General features: G+C 35.0%; 1 protein-coding gene and 1 long non-coding RNA gene across 3 annotated transcripts in view; one reads left to right on the top strand and one right to left on the bottom strand.

Annotated features, from left to right (window-relative positions):
- Positions 1-26,170, bottom strand: part of CWC27 (CWC27 spliceosome associated cyclophilin) — a 264,667-nt gene that overhangs the window by 126,559 nt on the left and 111,938 nt on the right. The window contains exons 11-12 of one of the 2 annotated variants that reach the window (XM_054487500.2): positions 20,967-21,070; positions 7,337-12,590 (exon numbers count right to left, since the gene is read on the bottom strand). In XM_054487500.2, coding sequence (XP_054343475.1) covers positions 12,481-12,590; positions 20,967-21,070 — 214 coding nt within the window. In that variant the 3' untranslated portion in view covers positions 7,337-12,480. Of the gene's footprint in view, positions 1-7,336; positions 12,591-20,966; positions 21,071-26,170 lie in introns of those variants that run through there. The other variant, XM_054487499.2, reaches the window with a different exon arrangement.
- LOC129036421 (uncharacterized) overlaps positions 22,434-26,170 on the top strand; it is a 51,753-nt gene continuing 48,016 nt past the window's right edge. The window contains exon 1 of the long non-coding RNA XR_008502536.2: positions 22,434-22,559. This is a non-coding gene — a long non-coding RNA (uncharacterized LOC129036421). The remainder of the gene's footprint in view (positions 22,560-26,170) is intronic.

The raw sequence follows: 26,170 nt of genomic DNA, 5'->3' as shown, positions 1-26,170 counted from the left end.
ACAGACATGTGAAAAAATGCTCATCATCACTGGTCATCAGAGAAATGCAAATCAAAACTGCCATGAGATACCATCTCACGGTAGTTAGAATGGCAATCATTAAAAAGTCAGGAAAAAACAGATGTTGGAGACGATGTGGAGAAATAGGAATACTTTTACACTGTTGGTGGGAGTTCAACCATTATGGAAGACAATGTGGCGATTCCTCAAGGATCTAGAACTAGAAATACCATTTGACCCACTGATCCCATTACTGGGCATATACCTATAGGATTATAAATCATGCTACTATAAAGACACATGCACACGTATGTTTATTGCAGCACTATTCACAATAGCAAAGACTTCAACCCCACCTAAATGTCTATCAATGATAGACTGGATTAAGAAAATGTGGCACATATACACCATGGAATACTATGCAGCTATAAAAAAGGATGAGTTCATGACCTTTGCAGGGACATGGATGAAGCTGGAAACCATCATTCTTAGCAAACTATCACAAGGACAGAAAACCAAACACCGCATGTTCTCACTCATAGGTGGGAATTGAACAATGAGAACACTTGGACACAGGGCGGGGAACATCACACACCGGGGCCTGTCATGGGGTGGGAGACAGGGGAAGGGACAGCATTAGGAGAAATACCTAACATAAATGATGAGTTAATGAGTGCAGCAAACCAACATGGCACATATACACCTATGTAAGAAACCTGCATGTTGTGCACATGTACCCTAGAACTTAAAGTATAATAATAATATAAAGAATTTCAGTGCTACATCTAGACCAATGTTCTTTAGACTTTTCATCATGTACCTTAATTTGTAAAAAAATTTTGAGCATTCACCCTCAAAAATTTGTATATTTATTCAAATTTATATAAATTATGGGCATTACTAGTCTTGATTTCTTTTGTTCTTTCATTCAGTCTTTTATTTTCAGATTAAAAGATAAACAGAAATAGAAGTTCAGACACTTTCTCCCTTTACTGTAATGGGTCATCTCTGCGCCATCTTGGAGACCACTGTTCTAAAAGACAGAAAGTAAAGAAACTGGCCCTGCATGGACCAGAAGCCAGAAAAGTAGGGCAGGAGGAGGTTGAAAGACTTGATCTAATGGTAAGTAACATGTTCCTATTAAGGGCATCTTAGCTTGAGTGTGGAGAAGGTAGTAATCATGAAGCCTGGCCAGGGAAGAAAAGATATGTATTCATTAGGTTTTTTTTTTTTCGAGATGTAGTGTGGCTCTGTCGCCCAGGCTGGAGTGCAGTGGTACAATCTCGGCTCACTGCAACCTCTGCATCACAGGTTCAAGCGATTCTCCTGCCTCAGCCTCCTGAGTAGCTGGGACTACAGGCATGCACCACCATGCCCAGCTAATTTTTGTATTTTTAGTAGAGATGGGGTTTCACCATGTTGGCCAGGCTGGCCTCAAACTCCTGACCTTAGGTGATCCACCCACCTTGGCCTCCCAAAGTGCTGGGATTACAGGCATGAGCCACTGTGCCTGGCCCATATTTATTAGCAGTTTAAAGGGGCATACAGTGCTGTTCTAGTATCTTGAGGTTGCATATAGGTAGGTCTTACAATTAAATTCCTATGAGCTGAATGATATCTTAGGAAGTCATTCCAATCCTTATCTGAGTCATTGTTGCATTCAGTGTGTTTATCAGTCAGTTTTGGAACTCTGGGTTGCTATCTGTGGTAGTTAAAGTATGTCTACAGTTTCTTTGAAGGGATTCAAAAGATGAAGACTAACTCTCTTTCCCTTGAATGTGGGCTAGACTTAGTGACATGTGTCACTTTACAGAATAGTTAATAGCAGGCATCGTAGCTTTCTCATGCCTCTTCTCCCCACCATACCAAAGGAATCACTTGTTCTGGGGGAACCCAGATACCATATCATAAGGATATGAAAGCAGCACTATGGAGAGGTGCATATGGTAAAGAACCGAGGCTTCCTGTCAATAGCCATGAGAATGAGTCATCTTAGTAGATTCTCTAGCTAAATCAAGTCTTCAGATTTATAGCCTTGGTCAACATTTTGCCTACAGCCTCATAAGCTGCAAAACTTCTCAGCTAAGTTGTTCCGAATTCCTGATCCATAGAAACTATGAAAAACTTAATGTTTTTTAAAGCCTCTTAATTTTGGAGTCATTTGTTATGCAGCAATAGGTAACTAATACAGAATTTTGGTATCCAGGTGTGGGGTGCTGACCTAAAGAAAAATCTAAAATATGTGAATGGTTTGAAACCTTGTAGTGGGCAGAAGCTGGAAGGACTTGGAAGAATTTGTTAATGAAAACTTGGAGAGTTACTTAAACTGTTTGTAGAAGCATGGTGGTCTTTGAGGAGACTGCTCATGAAGGCTTAAAGCAAAGTGAATGCACAAGGATGTTCACTGTAGCATTATTCATAATAGCCAAGAGGTGGAAAAAACTCACATGTCCTTCAAGTGATTAAGTGGATAAACAAAATATGTTATATGCATACAATGGAATATTATTTGGTGATAAAGGAACTAAGTACTGATACTTGATACAATGTGGATAAACTCTGAAAACATTAAGCCAGGTAAAAGAAGTCAGTCACAAAAAAACTAATGCACGATATTAATAATGGGTGAAACTGTGAGGGGTGTCAGAAAGGAGGGTATGTGGGAACTCTATGCTTAATTTTTCTATAAGTCTAAATTCCTCTAAAAGTCTATCAATTTCTTTTTTTATTTTTATTTTTTATTTTAAGTTGTAGGTTACATGTGCAGAATGTGCAGGTTTGTTACATAGATATACATGTGGCCATTGTTGTTTGCCGCACCTATCAATACATCATCTAGGTTTTAAGCCCCATATGCATTAGGTAGTTGTCCTAATGCTCTCTCTCCCCTTGCCCCGACCCCCCAACAGGCCCCTGTGTGTGATGTTCCCCTCCCTGTGTCCATGTGTTCTCATTGTTCAACCCCCACTTATGAGTGAGAACATGTAGCGTTTGGTTTTCTGTTCCTGTGTTAGTTTGCTGAGAATGACGGTTTCCAGCTTCATCCACGTCCTTGCAAAGGACATAAACTCATTATTTTTTTTATGGCTGCATAATATTCCATGGTGTATATGTGCCACATTTACTTTATCCAGTGTGTCACTGATGGGCATTTGGGTTGGTTGCAAGTCTTTGCTATTGTAAATAGTGCTGCAATAAACATACGTGTGCATGTGTCTTTACAGTAGAATGATTTATAATCCTTTGGGTATATATCCCGTAATGGGATTGCTGGGTCAAATGGTATTTCTGGTTCTAGATCCTTGAGGAATTGCCACACTGTCTTTCACAATGGCTGAACTAATTTACACTCTCACCAACAGTGTAAAAGTGTTCCTATTTCTCCACATCCTCACCATCATTTGTTGTTTCCTGACTAAAAGTCTATCAATTACAAAAGACAATACCATTTATGGTAGCATAAAAATGTAAAATACTTACGAAGAAATCTGACAAATATATACAAGACCTCTACATTGAAAACTACAAAACAGTGCTCAGGGAAATTAAAGATGACCTCAATAAATGGAAAGATATAACACACTCATGAGTGGTACTACCCAATAGTAGTAAGATGTTAATTTTCTTCAAATTGATTTATATATTCAATGTAATCCCAATCAAAATTCTAGCAGGCTTTTTTTTTTTTGTGGAAATTGATCAGTTGATCCTAAAATTCACATGGAAATGCATATGACCTAGAACAGACAAAACAACTTTAAAAAATGTGGGAGGACTTACACTTGACTTCAAGACTTATAAAACCATAGTGATCAAGATACTAGTATTGCTGTAAACACAGATAAATAGATGAATGGGACAGAATAGACCCATATATAATATATAGAATAAACCCATGTATATATGGGCAATTGATTTTCAACAAAAGTTCAAGGGCAATTCAGTAGGGAAAGGATTGTCTTTTCAACAAATGGTCTAGAACAAACAGCCATCAATATGGAAATATGTGTACTTCGATCCATACTTTGCACTACAGTCATGCCCTATTTAACAATGTTTCAGTAACCAATGGACTGCAAACACAAAGGTGGTGTCATAAGATTAATTATAATGGAGCTGAAAAATTCCTATCACCTGGTGACACTGTAGCCATGATAATTTCGTAGAGCAACACATTACTCATGCATTTGTAGTTATGCTGGTGTAAACAAATCTACACTGCCAGTTTTATAAAAGTATAGCACATACAATTATATACAGTACATAATACTTGATAATAACAATAAATGACTATATGTTTATTATCCTACATTTTTATTGTTATTTTAGAGTGTACTCCTACCTATAAAAAGAAAATTTTAATTGTAAAATAGCCTCAGAAAGGTCTGTATGGAGGTATTCCAGAAGAAGGCATTGTTATCATAGAAGACAGCTTCATGCATGTTATTGCCCTTGAAGACCTGTCAGTGGAACAAGATGTGGAAGTGGAAGACAGTTATATTGATGATCTTGACCCTGTGTTGACTTAGGCTTTTGTGTGATTTTGTCTTCTTTTTAAGTAAAAAACTTTAAAAGGAAAAAAAAAATTTAAAAGTAGAAAAAAGCTTATAGAATAAAGATATAAAGAAAAAATATTTTTGAATATTTTTGTACAGTTGTATAATGCGTTTGTGTTTTAAGCTATGTGTGATTACAAAACAGTCAAAAGTTAAAAATTAAAAAGTTTATAAAGTAAAAAAGTTACAGTAAGCCAAAGTTGTTATTAAAGAGAGAAAAAAATTTAAATACATTTAGTGCAGCCTAAATGTACAGTATTTATAAATCCTACAGCAGTGTAATGTCCTAGGCCTTCACATTAACTCACCACTCACTCCCTGACTCAGAGTGACTTCCAGTCCTGTGAGCTCCATTCATGATAAGTGCCTATACAAGTATACCACTTTTTATCTTTTATATCTTTTTTTTTTTTTTTTTGAGACGGAGTCTCGCTCTGTCGCCCAGGCTGGAGTGTGGTGGTGCGATCTCGGCTCACTGCAAGCTCCACCTCCCGGGTTCACACCATTCTGCCTCAGCCTCCCAAGTAGCTGGGACTACAGCCACCCGCCACCACGCCCGGCTAATTTTTTGTATTTTAGTAGAGATGGGGTTTCACCGTGTTAGCCAGGATGGTCTCGATCTCTTTTAGACCATATTTTTACTGTACCTTTTCTATGTTTAGATATGTTTAAATACACAAATACTTACCTGTGTATTGCAATCGCCTGCAATATTGAGTACGGTAATATGCTGTACAGGATTATAGCCTAGGAACAATAGTCTATACCAGGGGTATCCAATCTTTTGGCTTCCCTGGGTCACGCTGGAAGAATTGTCTTGGGCCATACATAAAATATGCTAACACTAACGATAGCTGATGAGCTAAAAAAAAAAAAATCACAAAAAAGTGTCATAATGTTTTAAGAAGGTTTATGAATTTGTGTTGGGGCACATTCAGAGCTGTCCTGGGCCACATGTGGCCCACTGGCCACAGATTGGACAAGCTTGGGCCACGCCATATAGCCTAGGTGTATAGTAGACTATACTATCTAGCTTTGGGTAAGCTTTGTGTAAGAACACTCCATGGTGTTTGCACAACGATAAAATCACCTAGGAACACATTTCGCAGACTGTATCCCCATTGTTAAGGGATGTGTGACTGTATATATAAACATTAAGTCAAAGTGAATCAAATCTTAATGTAAAATCTTAAAACTACAAAATTTCTTAAAAAAAAAACACATAGATCTTTTTGAGTTTGAGTCAGGCAAAGATTTCTTAGATCCAATAACTTGATTCAAAAATGAACCAAGTTAATAAGTTAGACTTTCCCAAAATTTAAGTTTTGTTTTTTGAAAGACACCATTAAGAGAATAAAAAAATCTGATAAAGGATTTGTATCCAAAGAATATAAAGAAGTCTAAAAATTCAATAGTAAATAACAAACAACATAATAAAAAATGGATAAAAAGAGTTGAATATATACTGCACCAAAGAATATATACGGATGACAAATAAGCACATGAAACAATGCTCAACATCATTATTAATTAAATGTAAATCAAAATCACAAAGTAACACTGCAAACTATTAGAAAGGCTAAAATTAGAAAGTGACCACACGAAGTGTTAACAAGGATATGGAGTTAACAGGATAGTTTAAGCACTACTTGTAGGATGCACAATGGCACAACAAGTTTGGAAAACAGTTTGGCAGTTTTCAAAAAGTTGAACATACACCTATCACATGACTTAGCCATTCCATTTCCAGATATTTGCTCAAGCAAAATAATAGCATATGGTTATAAAATACTTGTGGTATACCTATATAATGGAATACTACTTAGCAATAAAAGGAACAAACTACTGATATGTACAACATGGATAAATCTGAAAATGCATATGTTGATTGAAAGAAGTCAGACAAAAAAGTACATAGAGAATATGATTTCATTTAAATAAGATTTAGAAAATACAACTATTTTATAGTGATAGAAGACTTTAGTGGTTGCCAGGGGATCAGAGAAGGGGTTAACAAGGGGCATGAGAACATGTTGGGCCTTGAAGGACATGTTCACTATCTAGATTGTGGTGATGTTTTCACAGGTATAGACATATGTCAAAACATGTCAAATAGTTCACTTTAAATTATTCTTCAATAAAGCTATTACAAATGTTTTTGTTTCTGTTCAAAAGTTTTGTTTGTGGATTCTGTCTTTTGACTGGGCCCTTTCTGCTACATACCACCAAATTACATTGTCCTGTTTCATAATATGTTCATAGCTCTTATCTGAAACTTTGCCCATTATTTAAATGTGCATCTGTGCTCTTCGTATTGTCATAGATTCATACTCAAAAAATTGTCTTTTCATTGTTATTCTTTTTTTCCTTAGTTTACAAATAATGTGATTATTCACTTAAGCAAAAGCCAGTTTCACTCATTACTTCAGCAAATGTTTGTTGAATGCTTATTATTTTGCCCATTACTATGTAAAGTATTAGGCATATAGAGATGAATCTATGGCTCCTGGTCTGCCAGGCACCTTTCCAACCACTGTTATACTTATTGCCCTTCATTTTGCAGTGGAATTTTATTCATTTCTCAAAACATAGCTCAGATACTTGGTCAAGCTTTTCCTGACCCAATGGACTACTGCCTATTTGGTTCTTCCTAGGATTTTGTTTATATTATATAACAGAATCTAGTAATTTTCTCCCTGAATTCAGTCATCCCTTTTACCTTTTAGTAAAGGAATCAATCCCATGTATCTCCCATCCTTGATATTTAATTAGCCAGCCACTTGGACACCCAACTGGACACTTTATTTCTCAGCCTTTTTTACAGTTAGGTATGGCCATGTGATTTCAGTATAATATGATAAGAGTGAAAGTGCTTTGTTCAACTTTTGGGTCATCTCCTTAAAGATGAAGTCACCAGTCTGGTACTTGCTCTTTCCTCTTCCCCATTGCTGGAATATAGGCATGGAGGTGGGTCTGGTTGAATCATGCAGACAATGATAACACCTCAGGAGATGGCAAAAAGACAAAAATGAAAAAAACTTGGGTCCTTAAATACCTGCTGGTCCTGAAGTGCTCACCCTGAATTGTTCTGCAGGAGAGAAATAATCCTCAATCTTATTTAAACATGGCATTTTTTGAGTCTTTATCCATCTGCTTGCCTCTCTCTCCCTCCTTCTTTTTTAACAGCAACTTTTGTAGCTAATAAAACTAGCACCATTAATAGAAATTTCACTAATGACACTCCTTGTACATAGCAACTAGATCTTGCTTTCTCTGCATTAGAAGGACATCTGGGAAAAAACAAGTGACAAATGTCTGATACAACAAAGTCAAATCAATTTTCTGGCTATCTACTATGTGCAAGTTTTAAGAAGTTATACTTCTGGTCATTTTAACTATTGTAACCCAGTTCTAAAAACTGTTTTCTATTTTACTGATTTCTGCTCTTTATTCCTGTCTTCCTTCTATTTCATTGGGCTAATTTTGTCTGCGTTTTGTATTTTTTTTTAAGGCTTCTTTACATGGGGAACTTCTACAGTAATTTCCTGAAATATTAGTATCTAATGCAATAACTGCTTACAAGTACTGCTATGGCTGCATTAACATACTTGGAAATCAGTAACTCTAATTGCTAACAACTGCATTGTGTCAGAAGATGTAGTCTGTTTGAAAACAATCCTCTGAAAATGTTCTTTCTATATTATGGTCCATTATGTGGCCACTTTCTATAAATGTTTCAAGAGAGCTAGAAAATAATATGTATTCTGAAGCAATATTCCTTTGTACATTATATCAAACTTGTTAATTGTGTGGTTCAAATGTTCTACATTCTTATTAAATTTTTACATTTGTTTAATCAGTTACTGAGAGAACTGTATTAAAATCTCTCACTATAATGGAATTGCTTACTTATTCTAGGTCTATCAATTTTTGCTTCATATATTTTGAGTTTATGTTATTAGGTCTATGCAAGTTAGTGATTATTAAATTTTCCTGGTAAATTGAAGTTTCTGTGTTATGTGGAGATTCTATGCCTAGTAATACATTTTGCCTCAACGATTTGATTGTCCAATTTTTTTTTTTATTATTATACTTTAAGTTCTAGGGTACATGTGCACAATGTGCAGGTTTGTTACATAGGTAACAAATTATGTATGTGCCATGTTGGTTTGCTGCACCCACCAACTTGTCATTTACATTAGGTATTTCTCCTAATGCTATCCCTCCTCCTATCCCCCATCTCTGACCGACCCTGGTGTGTGATGTTCCCTGTTCCCTGCCCTGTGTCCATGTGTTCTCATTGTCCAACTCCCACCTATGAGTGAGAACATGCGGTGTTTGGTTTTCTGTCCTTGTGATAGTTTGCTAAGAATGATGGTTTCCAGCTTCATCCATGTCCCTGCAAAGGACATGAACTCATCCTTTTTTACAGCTGCATAGTATTCCATGGTGTATATGTGCCACATTTTCTTAATCCAGTCTATCAATGACAGACATTTGGGTGGGTTCCAAGTCTTTGCTATTGTGAGTAGTGCCGCAATAAACATACATGTGCATGTGTCTTTATAGTAGCATGATTTATAATCCTTTGGGTATATGCCCAGTAATGGGATCAGTGGGTCAAATGGTATTTCTACTTCTAGATTCTCACTCTGTCACCTAGGCTGGCGCAATCTTGGCTCACTGCAACCTCTGCCTCCCGGGTTCTAGCAATTCCCCTCAGCTTCCCCAGTAGCTGGGATTACAGGTGCACACTGCCACACCTGGCTAATTTTTTTGTATTTTAGTAGAAATGAGTTATCACTGTGTTGCCCAGGCTGGTATTGAACTCCTGAGCTGAGGCAATCCACCCACCTCAGCCTCCCAAAGTGCTAGGATTACAGGTATGAGCCACCATGCCTGGCTTCATTGTCCAATATTTTGAAGATGTTTCTCACGTAAGTTGCACTGAATTTCTTTTTTGGCCCAGTTTAACAAACGTAGTTTTTTAGGCGAAGTATTTGACTTTTTGCGTTATTTCATTACAATTATTGACACAGCTGCATTTTATTTCTCCTATCTCTTATGCCATCTTTTTTCTTTCTTTTTTTTTAAATATCTTGCCAGTCCACGTTTTTTTTTTCTTTCCTTTCTTATCCCCTTTGGGTTGATTTTTTTTTCCTCCTAATTCCATCTTTTTCTCTATGGGTTTGGAAGTTAAGACCCTTTCTTATCCTGTTAGTAGTTCCCCTAAAAATTTTAACATGTATAATTAATGTCTTAAAAACCACAGTTTATCTTGTGTCTTTACCTTCTTCCCAAACAATAAAAGGGCCGTAGAATGCTTTTCCGAGAACCCTTTACCTGCTCACCAAAGTTATATACTATGTTGTTATGTATTTTTAATTTTACCTTTATTATTTAACATAAGATTTTTTTTTATGTGCCACATTTTCTTTTTTTTTGTTATTATTATACTTTAAGTTTTAGGGTACACGTGCACAATGTGCAGGTTAGTCACATATGTATACATGTGCCATGCTGGTATGCTGTACCCATTAACATAAGACATTATTATCATTGTTTTATTCCTTCAATATTTATTTAGATTTATTCATATATTTACCACTTTCCATGTTCCTAACTCTTTGTATTATAGGTCTTACATCTGGGCTCACCTAACTTTTGCCATAAGTATATCCTTTAGAATTTCCTTTGGTGAAGGTCCACAGGTAGCAATGTCTTTCAGCTTTTGTTTGCCTGAAGGACATTTCCCTCAGTCCATTGAAAATAAGATTCTGCCTTATGTCCTCACTTGTTGCTGTTGAGAAATCAGCTCTTGCTTTTTTAATGGTAATATCTTCTCTGACTGCTTTTAAGATCTCTTTGTGTTGAATGCTGTGACGTATTATCATAATGCATCTAGGACTGAATTTGTTTTTCTTTATCCTTTTTCAGTTTTGGGGAGACTTCTTCATTCTGTAAAATTGATCTTTTCATTAGTTATATAAAATATTCAGTATCATCTCTTCAAATATTGCCTCTATTTGCCCTTTGGTCTCCTCCTAGAATTTGATTGGACATTTATTAGATCTTACAGGTTTCCAATCTGTTTTTGGGCTGAGTTCTACATAATTTTTTAATGCTATCTTTCAAGTCACTAATGTTCATTTTAGCTGTGTCAAATTTGCTATAAAATATATCAAGTTTTTAATGTTAACTATTATATTTTTCATTTCTATATCTTCTTTGTTTTTAAATCACGTGTTCTTTATACTTTCAAGCCTATCATTTCTTGAAATATATTACACACACTTACTTAACATTTAGTGTCTGAATAAAATCTGAACTTTTTGTGGATCTCATTCTGTTGTCTGATGTTTCTACTAGCTTTTGGTCAGGATGTCTGAATTCAGTGCATATGTGTCTTCTGAGCTGTTCTTTTTCTTTTTATACTTTCCTTGAGGACTGTGAATGAAAGTAGGATTCTCCAGGAAAAATTTATATTTGTTTGTATCAGGCTTCTACAGGCACTTAAGATCGAGGACCATTTCCAAATAAATTCTTTTATTGTTTGTTATTCCACACAAAATTGTTCATAATTGTCAAAACTTGAAAGTGACCATGATGTCCCTCAAATTTTTTCTTATACGAATTTTCTGCGTTCTGGTCCTTTTTTTTTTCTGTTAGGTTGTTGGTCTTTTATTACAGATTTAAAGCAGTTTTTTACACATCATATGCTATAGATGCTGTTCATATTTTTCTCTCATGCATAAGGAGACTGTTACATTGTATAGGGTTTTCACATATTATCTGTGAACACATATTGCTCATATTTTTCTCCAAGACTATCATTGCAACTAAATTCTTGGCTGGAAGATTTGAAGACCACTCAGGCAGTGTGAATTTAGACTCCTAACTGATGGGAAGGCTGCCTTGTTGCTAGAGTTCCCAAGAGATGCTCTTGCTCCCAAATATTTTGTGCCATGATTCAAGATAGGTAATTTCCCTTGTAGTCCACTGATGGAAATGAGGTGACCCTGCTTATTTCTAATTATTCCTGCCACTAAGGATGTGTTCCTTTGGGCCCTCAGCTACACAGAATAGTCTTGTTAGACCCTCCCTACCTTGGGAAAACCTTAAGTTTTACATTAGCTTCCATGAACTTTGTGAGATTTCAAAAAGCAACGTTCCAGCTCACTCAATTTAACAAATGTCCTTAGGGTTAAAGCCTGACCTGGTGCTCCACTAACTTATCTTAGTTCATACCTTTACTTATTCCCTGGTTTAAGTATTCCTTGCATTTTTGCAAGTCATAGGAACGTATCAAAAGATATTTTTGTATTATATCCAACATTTTTCGTTGTTTTTAGTGAGGGGATCAGTTTGGACTCCTAGGCTGCCATAGTGACAAAAATTGATGCGTTCCATTACATAACAATCTTTTGTCACTCATTCCCAAATCACATGTGTAATCTTTAAAAAGGTATAGGTTTATGATAATAATGTGCTCTCCAAAAGACTCTAAGTTTGTCTAGGGGGGTTTTAGAAATAATTAGTCTAGCCAAAACCAAAGTAGATTTTAATAAATACCAATTAAAACTTTATATAGACTACATCCACTCAAGGTTGGATCACACTGAAAAACAAGTAGTAGAAAGGGCACTGGACACAAATCTAAGCATCCTGAGTTCTAGTTCTATTACTTTGCTCTGTAATATTGGGTAAGCACCTTAACTGGCAAGCTCTAGGTTTCCTATATATATATAAAATGCAGGGGCCAGGCGCAGTGGCTCACGCCTATAATCCCAGCACTTTGGGAGGCTAAGGCGGGCGGATCACGAGGTCTGGAGTTCGAGACCAGCCTGGTCAACATGGTGAAACCCCGTCTCTACTAAAAATACAAAAAATAGCTGGGTATGGTGGCAGGCACCTGTAATCCCAGCTACTCGGGAGGCTGAGGTAGGAGAATCGTTTGAACCTGGGAGGAGTAAGTTGCAGTGAGTCGAGATCGTGCCACTGCACTCAAGCCTCGGCAACAGGGCGAGATTCCATCTAGGAAAAAAAAAAAAAAAGGAGGGATTGGCCCAGATGATCCCTTCAGGACTGTGATTATTGCACAGAAGTAACAAATACAAATAGAGCACACCCAAGATCAGAGTTTCTAATGAGTAAGACATTCGTTAAGGCTAGCTTACTTTCACATTTTAACATACTGCAGCATAATGTTTTAAACAAACTTACATTCTGGCGTGGCCATAGTCTTCTTTAAAAAATCTAAAATATTTTTGTATATCAAAATAGGTTCTCAATGATTTCTCAATATTTGGGCATCTTGTTAGTTTTCTGAGAACTTCAGTATTCCTTTTGTTCTTTCTGGCATTTCAAATTGTTTAATGTAGCTATTAATATAATTTAGGGATTATCTGAGTTTTGTGTGAAAAAATACTAATACTCAAAAGCTGCAACTGTACCATCTGCCTGGAGTTTATGTGAAGAATTTGAAAATATAATCATTAAAAACTATCAGCATATTGCATTAATCATTTTTTAAAAATCAACCTAATACCATGCAGATTAAACTATCCAAAGTAAGGTTTAATGCAACATATTCACAGGTTTACACTATAAAGTTGTGAAAAGAATATCTTTCCCAAATTTGATTAAGTGCTGCAAGATGTTGAAGAAACTCAGCACTCAAATGAATTATATGTTTGATGTCATTTTTGGCAAAACCTCAGAAAATGTCACATAAAAGGAAAACATCTTACTTAAAATAAGGTCTCGACAGCAGTCTGGAAAAGTTAACAACTCCATTCCCAAATGGGAACACTGGTTATAATCAAACTTTTAATGATCATATTAGTTCCTCTCTTGAGACAATCTAAATATCCAAACAAAACAAAACAATAAAACACATGTGTGTGTGCGCATGCACACATGCACATGTGCAAGCACACATACACATACCCTTCACCTCTTCTACTTTCCAAGAGTGGACAAATTTGTAATTATTTCAATGTAGGCTCCAAATACCTAACCTGAATATACTCTTTCCTTGCAGAATTTTTAGTGGCCAGCTGAGAAAGAGGTAACAGACCACAACATGAGCTCAGGATTTATTTTAATGACTTTTTAAATGATTTTTTTTTTTTTTTAAAGAATGAGAGATATAGAGAATTCTCATCAGCAATGGAAATGTAGTCCCTGGCTATCATTGCTCCTACATAGTCTAAACCCTAGAGCTGAAATAGTGGGAATTTTTCATGTCTCAACTGCATTTGTATGGTCTTTACATCCATCATCCTCTATATCTCATGTTATGTGATGTAAGAGAATTAAGACATAGTCCTAAAGCAAGTTGCCCCCTTAAGAATTCTTGGCCAATTTCAATATAAACATTCTTTTAAAAAGGCATATTATAAACAAAATTATAACAAAATGACATTATGGGGAAGAAAACACGTGTGTTTCTAGCATGAAAAGAAACAAGTCCAGAAAAAATAAATATTACAAAGTTAACTGGTTATCTTTGGCGAAGTATTATAGGGTAATCTTTCTTTTTATCCTTTATGCCTTTCTACATTTCTGATATTTTTCAAAGAATAAATGTTACTTCTATAATGTAAGAAATACAGCTTTTTTTTTTTAAATAAAGAGACAGTAATGACCCCCAACTAATATTTACCTGTATGAATTAAGCAATCTATTTTTACTGGGTCAGGAATGACACAGATATTAGTAATAGGAGGACAAATTGCAGTTACTAAAAATATAGCTAAAGGCTCTTGTCAAATTCTCAACATTGAAATTACAACCACCAGGCCAGAAAGAAAGGTTATTAGAAAACTGTGTTAAGACAGCAAAGGGATGCAGAGAGATATCCTAAATACATTGGTTCTTAATAAGAGTAGCAACAGATGGGCTGGGCGTGGTGGCTCATGCCTGTAATCCCAGCACTTTGGGAGGCTGAGGCAGCCGGATCACCTAAGGTCAGGAGCTCAAGACCAGCCTGGTCAACAGGGCAAAACCCCATCTCTACTAAAAATAAAAAAGTCAGCCAGGTGTGGCGGTGCATGCCTGTAATCCCAGCTACTCAGGAGGCTGAGGCAAGAGAATTGCTTGAACCCAGGTGGTGGAGGTTGCAGTGAGCTGAGATCGCACCACTGCACTACAGCCTGGGAGACGGAGACAGATTCTGTAACAACAACAACAACAACAACAACAGCAACAACAAAGTATCCTAAGCAACACTAGGAGGTCTGCAAGATGACCCAGAATTTAAGACATAAAAATATGTGAATTGGTTAGAATTTATTTTTTATTGCTCATAAAAATTAAATATGCCTATAATGTAGGGTTCACAAAGTAAAGCTCAACAAGATTCACTAATTATGACTTGGAAGAAAGTTTGAGATAGATTTTCTAAAAAAGAACAAAGTACTTTATGGACTCTTAAAGATGATCATCTCTTATTTACTTTACCAAAAGATTAAATTCTTGATGTAATTGTGAGGGTATGTACATCTTCACATTTGCTACAGACCTTTAAAAATCTTTACTATTTAAGAAATTATATTATTGAAAGATATCTTGTTTAAAATATTCCATGGTTTCTAGCACTTAAAGGTAGTAAGGGGTTCAAGAAAATTTCAGTTGGGAGGACGACTGTCCTAGCTACAGAATAAAGCTCTATTTTTCCAGGACTTTCAGGAAATGAGGTATTCCACACAATTGAATAGTCTAGATAAGAGAACCTTATCTTTAATTGATATTAAAATGATTAATTTTTTTAACTAATTAGGTTGGAATCATTGCCCATTCTCTATCTTATTAAAGAATAATAAATACTATTTAAACTTCTCTTAATGAATCCGGGCCATTATAATAGGTAGGGATAACTTTATCTTTTAAAGATATACACATTCAGAGTAAAGTATGTTTAATAAGTATTTCCATAATATTTGACTCTTATGTTCTTGTGTTTCCTGACCTTGTGTCAGCTGGTTGGCGATCACCCCTTGCTGCTACCAAAATGAATGAATGTCTCTAGCCGTGCTTTTCTCTCACACTTAAAAAAAATTTGTTTTTAGCCCAATAAAATACTGGGCTAGAAAGGTCCACAGGTCAGTGCCTTTTCTGGCTTCTCTTTTGCTTGTTTATTTATTTATTAAATTATTGAGATATACTTCACATTCCATAAAATTCACCCTTTTAGAGTATATGCTCCCTCACTTTTATTCTTTAATTGGTTTTTAGCTTAGAAAACCAGATAATCAATTTATTATTGGCTATGCCCAAAGTAAGAAGAACTAGAAAATGATGGCTGGCCTGAGATGCATCCTATGAGTCAAATGCAAATATACTTTCACTTTACGTAAATAAAGTAAAAATTAGCACATAGATTAAGAGTAGACTATGAAGAAAAATAGGTCTGATACTTCTGGGTTCCAAGAAAAAAAAATTACTCAACAGTACCTAAAGAAAGTTAACTGCTTTGGAAAAGAGAACCAGTTTGCTCAATAAGAAAATTTTATATGGTATTAAGTAGAACACAGAGCTAACACTCAAAGAGGGTTTTTGTTTCTTATACCAACTAAGACCAAGCTAGTTTAATACTATATATTAGCCAGATGAAAAGTATTCAAAAACTATATACTTTCACAACCTATCAAGCCTGAGGGACTCTAGTCTGATTTAATCCAGTATTAAAAAGATAGTCTGAAGAAATGTGAAATAACCCAGTGCAACTTGAGAGGTACTAGGCACCTCAGGGATATGTTTCATGAAAAGGCTTTAAAATTCTTTCTTGATTTACAAGCTCAGCCTGACCCTTCTCCTCTAATTTCTGGCACCAGTCATAGAGCAGGTATTGTCTGCTTAGAACTTTGAAAGAGGACCTAACACCTTATCTCTTTAAAGCTGATTAGAGAATATGTCCAAACCTGTCATCTCTATGTGACTATGTTCAGTTTGGTACTGGTTTTGATATGAAACTTAAAGAAATCTGGAAAAGATTTAGAGACATGATTTAATGAAAAGGATTATATAGTTTATTAAGGAACCTGACAGAGCCAGGACAGGAAACCAACTCTATCCAATTAACTATCAATCTTATTCAAAATTTATTATCCTACCACCCCCCACAACAACCTTATGCACAGGCCTCGATGATTTACAATGGGACTAAAGACACTCCAAGGCTGTAAACAGGATTGTCCTGCAGTACATCTCTTTTGACATTGCTGGTATCTAAAGTAAAACACTACATTTTTTGTTTACCTAAATTAGGTTGTTTGAGCCTACTGCAAATTCTATATTCAATCCCAAAGTGCTGGGATTACAGGCGTGAGCCACCGCGCCCGGCCTCAATCTGCTTTTATGATTGTTAACCATGTGAAAATATTTTTATGCCATAATTAGAAAAAGAATTATATTAGTAATTATTTTTCTGTTAACTTTCCTTATATCATATAGAAATAACTGGATTTTCTCTAAATCCAAATGACTGTTAAAATTAGCTTCCCCCAAAATTGGGTCATTTGATCGATATTGTATTTTCTCATCTCAAAATGTGCCATTTTATTTATTTATTTTTCATTGTTTTATTTTGAAATTATTTTAGACTTACACAGAAGTTGCAAAAATAATACAGTTACCATATACCTTTAATGTTAAGGCCTTCCGTGACCATAGATTAGTGATCAAAACCATGCCAATAATGTTGGAACAATACTATTAACTAACTACAGACCTTATCAGAATTTCACCATTTTCCACACTAATATCCTTATTTTTTGTTCTATGATTCTATCTAGGATTGAATTGCATTTATTTGCCATGTCTCCTTGGTCTCTTCTGATCTATGACAATTCATCAATCATTCCTTGTCTTTCATGACTTTGACACTTTGAAGAGTTTTGGTTAGATATTTTGTAGAATGTCTCTCAATTTGGGTTTGATGTTTTCTAATTGAATTATGATTATTTATTTTTGGGAAGATTACCACAGAAGTAGTATTCCTTCTCAGTGCATTATATCAGGAGTAACACAATGTCTTCTGTCTTATTGTTGGTGATATTACCTCGATCCCTTGGTTAAAATAGTGTCTGCTGAGTTGCTGTACTATAAAGTTGCTCTTTTTACCTTTGAGTTTTATAAATATTTAGGAGAAAATACTTTGACACTATACAAATATTCTGTTTCTCCTCAAGTTTCTCTCTACTAACTTTAGCATCTATTGGTAGATGGTAGATGACAACAATTATTTACTGTGCTTATTGACAACAATTATTTACTGTGGTGTTCTAATGGTGCCTTTCTAGTTCTCTGATTGCTACTTTAATTACTTGGAATTCTGTAAGAAAGAACTTTCTCTTCTGTTACTTACATCCTTACTTCAGTATGTGCTGTGAATATTTATATTATTTATAAATTATTTATAAGTACACTAATATATTTATAAATATATATTATTTATATATGTTGACATTTATGTTATAATAATAAATAATAATATATGTTATTTATATATTTATATTTAAATGTAAATTATATAGTGTTATAATCCCAAAATACATATTATTTATAAAATGTTGACATTTATAGTTATAATAATAAATAATATATGTTATTTATATATTTATATTTAAACAAATTATTTATATAGTTTATATTATTTATTATACTATATAGAGTTAATTATATTAGCTATATTATATATAGAGTTAATTATATGAAACTATTATTATTTATTTTGTTCAAATTTTTCCAGCTTTGGCCATTGGTAGCTCTTTCAGGTTGGTTTGTGTGCCCTTTTAGCTTGTCCCCATCCTTTGAGCACTTTCTTACTTTCTGGTACCACAAGACACTTCCAGCTGATCTTGTATTTTCAGTTCTCCAGACCTGCAATCAACCACTTCTTTGAGGAGCTGTGGTTACTCTAATCGGAGTACTGTTTTTAGAAACCAAGAGCTGGGCACTAAGTAGACCATTTGATTTTGATTCTAATATTGTTAGAGTGCTATTAGGAGCAATATTTTATTATGTTTTATTATCAGTATTTTGTTAGAATGCTTAGCAAAATTCTTTTTTAGAACCATCTATGATGTACATTATGGATTACCTTTTTCTTAGAATTGTATTTCCTCTAAAGTTACTGTGATCTTTTAAAATTGGCAAGTATTGCTGTTACAATGGTAGAAAATTGACTATGAATTTATTATGAAAAATGTGTGATTTTAGTAAATACTACATTATATTTGAAATTCTTCTTTCCTCATGATTAAAAATGATACCATGAGCTTTCTCACTACATAGCATTATGGAAACAAAGTAAAATTTTAGGAATCCTTGAATGTGTGTCAGAACATTCTGACACTGCTGAGGCGGGCAGATCACCTGAGGTCAGGAGTTCGAGACCAGCCTGGTCAACAAGGTGAAACCCCGTATCTACTAAAAATACAAAAAATCAGACAGGTGTGGTGGCGCATGCCTGTAGTTTCAGCTACTTGGGAGGCTGAGGTACGAGAATCACTTGAACCCGAAGGCGGGGGTTACAGTGAGCCAAGATCGTGCCACCACACTCCAGCCTGGGTGACAGAGTGAGACTCCATCTCAAAAAATAAGTAAGTAAATAAATAAATAAATAAATAAAAGCAGACTGAAATGAGCTCTGTTAAGAATCTTCTCTTTTGCATTAAGAAATCAGTCTTTAAGACTAATGTCTTTACCTAACTATTTATTATTTCAAAGGGAGACAAATAGATAAACTTAGCACTGCTTATGTCTAATATAGGCCTTACCTGTATGGCACTATTATAGTATACCTATTGCATTTCTTTCACTCCTACTAGATCGTAACTATAAGTCACAGTGTTACACTCCTAATCCAGCATAGTGTTTAAGACATGAGGGTACTAATAATTATTAGCTCAAAAGCAAATAAAATATTTAAGTTTTATATTTTATTCTTTCTAGTTGAAAGACCTTTCTAGTTGAAATTATTTTCATATATTTAAAATACTTTTAATTACAAGAAACAGTCTTCTAAGAAAATTACTTATAAACCTAAAAATAAAATAATCCTGACTGTACTTGTTTCAAATCTAATTATTGCTAATATACTGTTTCTATTCTGGGTTACATTTTGCCTTCATGATCTAGTCACAAATAAGTTTATCCCTTCTTCTAAATTGTTTATTATTTGTGCTATTATACTTCAGTTAATTTTTAAATAATGTTTCATTCAAATATATACTTCAGTGACTTTCAAATCTTCATGAAGTATGTATAATATCTGCCTTTGTGAAAATAGTCATTGGGGATTTTGTACAAATAATCTTAGAATTGAGAACTATGCCCTTTAAATAGTTATGTGGTATTACTCATGCTACTTAAAATAAACAACAATAATACCTATGGCCAAACATTGTGCCACTGTATTAGAATGTGTAGTCTTTAAGGTTAGATGCTACATTTTATTCATTAATATACTTCCAGTGACTGTTAACAGAATCTAGTAGGTAAAACACTTCAAGCTTTCAAAAGCATAAAAATATAGAATATATATGTACAAGCAAATTTGTTATATCAAACTTAGTATACATTATAAGAGGCAATTGAATAAAATTTCTGATCATATTCACTGAATGTACAATACAATTTGTCACTGTAAAAAGAAAACAGATGTGGGTTCCAAGTTGTTATTTTGGAAACTGAACATTACATGCTTTACAGCTGAAACAATTTTAAACTAAATTAAAGATCATCAATGAAAAAGCTTTTTTTTTGAAGCTTAATAAAAATCTTAGTGAAACAAAGAAGCTAGTTAACCTGTATAAACAGCAAGATGTTATTTTGATCAGCTTTATCAATACTTTAGATTGTCTACGTCTTAACATAAGAGTAAAAACAAAAAACAAAATTAGGTATTTAATACTATTCAAACCAACACACGAATGTTTACCTAAGTCCCAACCACAGGGCTCAAACACTTTTTAAAAATGTTTTAAAGAATATGCAATACATATATATATATAAACGTTCCACCCGTGTGCACTTTTAATCTAGTTAGATGCTATGGCAACCTTTAAGTTAGGCTAGATTTCAAGTATTCTGTTAGTTTTCATGAAGGTTACTTAAGAACAATAGTTACAATCCCATTTGCACTGAATTTACTTCTCAGACAAATTTCCTGGGTGGAAATTTATTTTCCTGGCTAACTGTTCAAAGAAAGTATTAAACATACACACACACACACACACACACACACACACACCCTAACTCAAGAAGGAGGGAAAGAAAGAGGGAAGAAAAAATGAGAAGGAAAGGAGAAGGGAAGGGATGAAAATGGGAGAGGGCAGGGAGGAGCTAAGAAAACAGAGAAGGAGGAGTATCAAGTGAAAAAATAAGCCTGATAAATGCCCTTACCTTCACTTCTTTTTTCTGCTGGTTTTGCTGCATTTTCTACTTTTTTTTGTTTTGCTGCTAAGAGTTCCCGTTTTAATTGTCTTGCTTCTTTTCTGAGCTCTTCACTATAAAGCAAAAAGAGTTATATAAGTATATAATATACTGAGAGTAAAAGCTGTTTAGCAAAAACAGAATCATTGGTATACTACATCTAAGAAAAATAAAGTGAATAATGTAATTCTTTTATTTTGTTTCTCTGTATGTATACTTGTGCCATAGAAATACACTTAAAGGATTTTAAGAGTTCTAATTTTTTCATAATAACAATATGAATTACTATAAAATATACCCCCTATCAAATATGTGATAAATGACCCATTATCTTCCTAATTCACTAACAAATTTAACATTCTAGTTTCAGTTTAATAATGTATGGAGATACTGGATCAAAACAAAATTTTTAATATAAATATTACTCATTAAGCATGGACATACATAAAAAATTTGGCTTCAAAAATGGTTGAACTCCTGAACTGGTACCAGTGACTACCATTTATTAAGTAATTATTACATGGTAGGTGTCATGCTAAAAACTTTTAACTCATTTGATTTTTAAACCCAAGTTTTTAACTAATTTAATACTACAGTTTGGCATATAATTTCCTTTTAATTTCCTGGTAGTTAAATCTACCAGGGTGAGGTCTGATGATTAATATAATCATGTGTTAAAGACAAACTTAGAACTAAATGTTGACTTCACTACAAGGTACTAGCTAAGTGACTTGCTTCTCCATGCCAGTTTTAGGGCAGGAGATTCAAATTCATGCCTTGCAAAGAATTATTAACTACTCATTATCATAAATCCTTAGGGTTACTTGTGACTAATCAAAACTGTGCATATATTATCTATGAAGGTCAAGTACCCACTGTATTTTCAACAAAATCTAGAGTGAATCATGGAAATTCAAAGGCTATAAACCCAAGCAGACACTCCACTCTGAAAATGTTTATCAAAGATATTCAAGCCAAGGTTTAGTGGAATCTGAAGTCTAGATAATTACATATCTGATTGAACCTTTAGTGCTTCTTTACTTATCCCAAATCCTATACCTTTTTACCACTGCCATGTATTAGTTACCAAACTGCTGGGTCTTACGATGTGCGTAACTCAGTTCTTTTTATCTTTTTTTCCACATCAGACACACATAGCCACATTTTGCATCTGCTTGGCCTCCAAGATCCTGAATTCTGAAAGTTCCCTCAGTGATCAAAATCCACTACCTTTTTAACTTCTTAAGCCTTTCATTTCTACTAAGCTTGCACGTATTCCCATAATAATGAAAGCCAATTCCTTAACTGTAGTTCATGGTCCATCAGCCCCATTCTAGCCCTAATTGGCTATCTATCCAAACTGGATGCTATGACCAGTCATTTCACTGATGACCTCATCAGCACCCATAAGTTCCTTGTTTGTCCTGTGGATACATCATAATCACCTGGAAGAACTTGCTAGCAACATGTTGGGGGAGACAAACCTCCAGGGAATATAATAACTTTAGATGCGGAATGTTGCCTGGAAATTTGCCCTTGTAACAAGATCCCCAGGTGATTCCAGTACGTACTCAGGTTTGGGATCCAATGCTCTAGGATCTTATTATAGAAATTATCTTCTCTCTTTTACAATTTCAAACACTCCCACTTCACTGATCCTTTTATTCAGCAAACAAACATGCTCAAATTTCTCTGGACTCGGCTCAAATCAAGTGATTATTATCTTCACAAATGGACTTCATTCTTGAAAGAATAGTTTACATATACAGTCTGCTTTATTAACCTCTAACTTCTTAATCTCTTGCAATCTATCCCTCTTACAGTCTGCTGAAACTGCTTCTATATCAACCAAATTCAATGGCCTTTTCTCATTCCTCCTCTTCCTTTTTGGCCTCTATCATTCAATGATGTTAACTATTCCTTCCTTCTCCTTTCTTCTTAGAATTCTATCCCAGTCAGGCTTATATACCATTTTAGCATTTTGAATCTCCAATTCTTCTCCTGGTTACTCTTTTTCTTCCCATATTATAATTGTTGACATTTTTCTCATCTCTATACTTTGTACACTAGCATTTTAATCTAATTTCATAACATCAACTATCACTCCTATATAGGTTATTTCCAAATGTAGATGTTTTGCCTTGATTAATGGTCCTGCATTTGTAACTATCTTCTACAAATTTCTGTGTAGATTAACTCAGAAATTTAAGGTAAGACATATACTGATATGGTATGGTTGTATCCCCACCCAAATCTCATTTTGAATTGTAGTTCCCATAATCCCCACGTGTTGTGGGAGGGACCTGGTGGAAAGTGATTGGATCATGGTGGCAGTTTCTCCCATGCTATTCTCATGATAGTGAGTTCTCATGAGATCTGATGGTTTTATAAGCATTTGGTATTTCCCCTGCTGACACTCATTCTCTCTCCTGCCACCCTGTGAAGAGGTGTCTTCCACCATGATTGTAAGTTTCCTGAGGCCTCCCCAGCCATGCAGAACTGTGAGTCAATTAAACCTCTTTTCTTTATAAATTACCCCAGTCTTGGGTATGTCTTTATTAGCAGCATGAGAACAGACTAATAAACATACAATTTTAAGTTTCCTAGTAGCCAGATTTAAAAACTAAAAGGAGCTGGGCATGGTGGCTCACGCCTGTAATCCCAGCACTTTGGGAGGCCGAGGCAGGTGGATAACGAGGTCAGGAGATCGAGACCATCCTGGCTAACATGGAGAAACCCCGTCTCTACTAAAAAGAATACAAAAAATTAGCCGGGCGGGGTGGCGGGCACCTGTAGTCCCAGCTACTCGGGAGGCTGAGGCAGGAGAATGGCGCAAACCCGAGAGGCGGAGCCTGTAGTAAGCTGAGATCGCGTCACTGCACTCCAGCCTGGGTGACACAGCAAGACTCCGTCTCAAAAAAAAAATAAAAATAAAAAATAACAACTAAAAGGAAACATTAATTTTTACATACTTAATATATCCAAAATATTACCAATTTAACATAAAACCAATATAGAGAATATTAATGTGATATTCTACACTCTCTTTTGTACTGTCTTCAAAATACAGTGTGCATTTTACACTTACAGCAAATCTCTTTAATCCACCTTGAATTAATTTTTGTATAAGGTATAAGGAAGGGATCCAGTTTCAGCTTTCTACATATGGCTAGCCAGTTTTCCCAGCACCATTTATTCAATAGGGAATCCTTTCCCCATTGCTTGTTTTTCTCAGGTTTGTCAAAGATCAGATAGTTGTAGATATGCGGTGTTATTTCTGAGAGCTCTGTTCTGTTCCATTGATCTATATCTCTGTTTTGGTAGCAGTACCATGCTGTTTTGGTTACTGTAGGCTTGTAGTATAGTTTGAAGTCAGGTAGCGTGATGCCTCCAGCTTTGTTCTTTTGGCTTAGGATTGACTTGGCGATGCGGGCTCTTTTTTGGTTCCATATGAACTTTAAAGTAGTGTTTTCCAATTCTGTGAAGAAAGTCATTGGTAGCTTGATGGGGATGGCATTGAATCTATAAATGACCTTGGGCAGTATGGCCATTTTCACGATATTGATTCTTCCTACCCATGAGCATGGAATGTTCTTCCATTTGTTTGTATCCTCTTTTATTTCCTTGAGCAGTGGTTTGTAGTTCTCCTTGAAGAGGTCCTTCACATCCCTTGTAAGTTGGAGTCCTAGGTATTTTATTCTCTGTGTAGCAATTGTGAATGGGAGTTCACTCATGATTTGGCTCTCTGTTTGTCTGTTATTGGTGTATAAGAATGCTTGTGATTTTTGTACACTGATTTTGTATCCTGAGACTTTGCTGAAGTTGCTTATCAGCTTAAGGAGATTTTGGGCTGAGACGATGGGGTTTTCTAGATATACAATCATGTCATCTGCAAACAGGGACAATTTGACTTCCTCTTTTCCTAATTGAATACCCTTTATTTCCTTCTCCTGCCTAATTGCCCTGGCCAGAACTTCCAACACTATGTTGAATAGGAGTGGTGAGAGAGGGCATCCCTGTCTTGTGCCAGTTTTCAAATCTCAATTGAGACTAGCTTCATTTCAAGGACTCAACTCTAGAGAAACAGCAGGCTGGACATCTCAACATAATTACAAATTCTTTATGTGCAAACCTGAAATCCTCTCCTTGTTGCCCAAATTTGTTCCTTCTCCTGAAGTCTCTATTTGATCATGGAACCATAATCTTTTGAATGACCAGACTTTAAATTTCCCTTGGACTCTTCTCCCTTTCCTTTCATTGAATCAGTGTTGAAGTACACCATTTTCTAATCTCTCTCACATATAACAGCTCCTCTTGACTTTAACCATCAATGCCTAGTTTAGGCTCTCATTATGTGTTCTCAGGTAAGTACAATTACTTCCTATTTCTTAAAGCTATATGAACATAAACTGTAGATATCCCATATTTACTTGGCATGACATAAAAATGGAACTGGGTAGCCGCTGCACAGGGAACAGCAAACACATTTTCCATTTACTCCACCAAACATTCCTGTCTTTTTATTATGCTACTTTGTATAGCTTTCAATTTGGTAAGTAATTCAGTCATTTAGATGATGTTTTCCAAACACTAAGGTCTTTGAGGTACAGATTATTTTGAGAGTTGAAGAGGAAATGGTGCATTTCTAGGGTAGACAAACTAGTTATGAGAATAATTTGAAGTACACAAAGAATGAGGCAAAGAAAATATAGACTGTTTACGATACTATTGTAGAGGGAGTAGAACATAGCTATTATAAGACTTAACTTTGGATTCAGAAAGTATTGATTTAAAAGCCAACTCTATCACTTATTAGCCAGGTGACCTGAGAATAGTTACTTAACTTCTCTGAGACTCAGTTTATTCAACTATAAATTAGGGGTAAGGTATGTAAAATATTAAGCACACAAGACATGTTCAACAAACAGTAGCTATTATGATTTAGGTCATCTATTTAAAATAGCACCACTGTTAAGAGCTGTCTGTCATATGGGCATAGTTCTTTAGTATTTATTATAAATGGATGTTATTTCTACTATATACAGCAAACAACTCTGTTCATCATTTTAAGAGGGCAATGAATGCATAATGCTTACTTCTAAAAATCTATCCTTAAATAGTCAAAGATTTAGACACACTATTAATGTAGCCATATAATATACAAACTGAGCAAT

The sequence above is a fragment of the Pongo pygmaeus genome, chromosome 4 (assembly GCF_028885625.2).
Source record: "Pongo pygmaeus isolate AG05252 chromosome 4, NHGRI_mPonPyg2-v2.0_pri, whole genome shotgun sequence".
NCBI classification, from domain to species: domain Eukaryota; kingdom Metazoa; phylum Chordata; class Mammalia; order Primates; family Hominidae; genus Pongo; species Pongo pygmaeus.
Note: the sequence above shows the minus strand (reverse complement) of the source record. Positions and strands in the feature narration are given on the sequence as shown.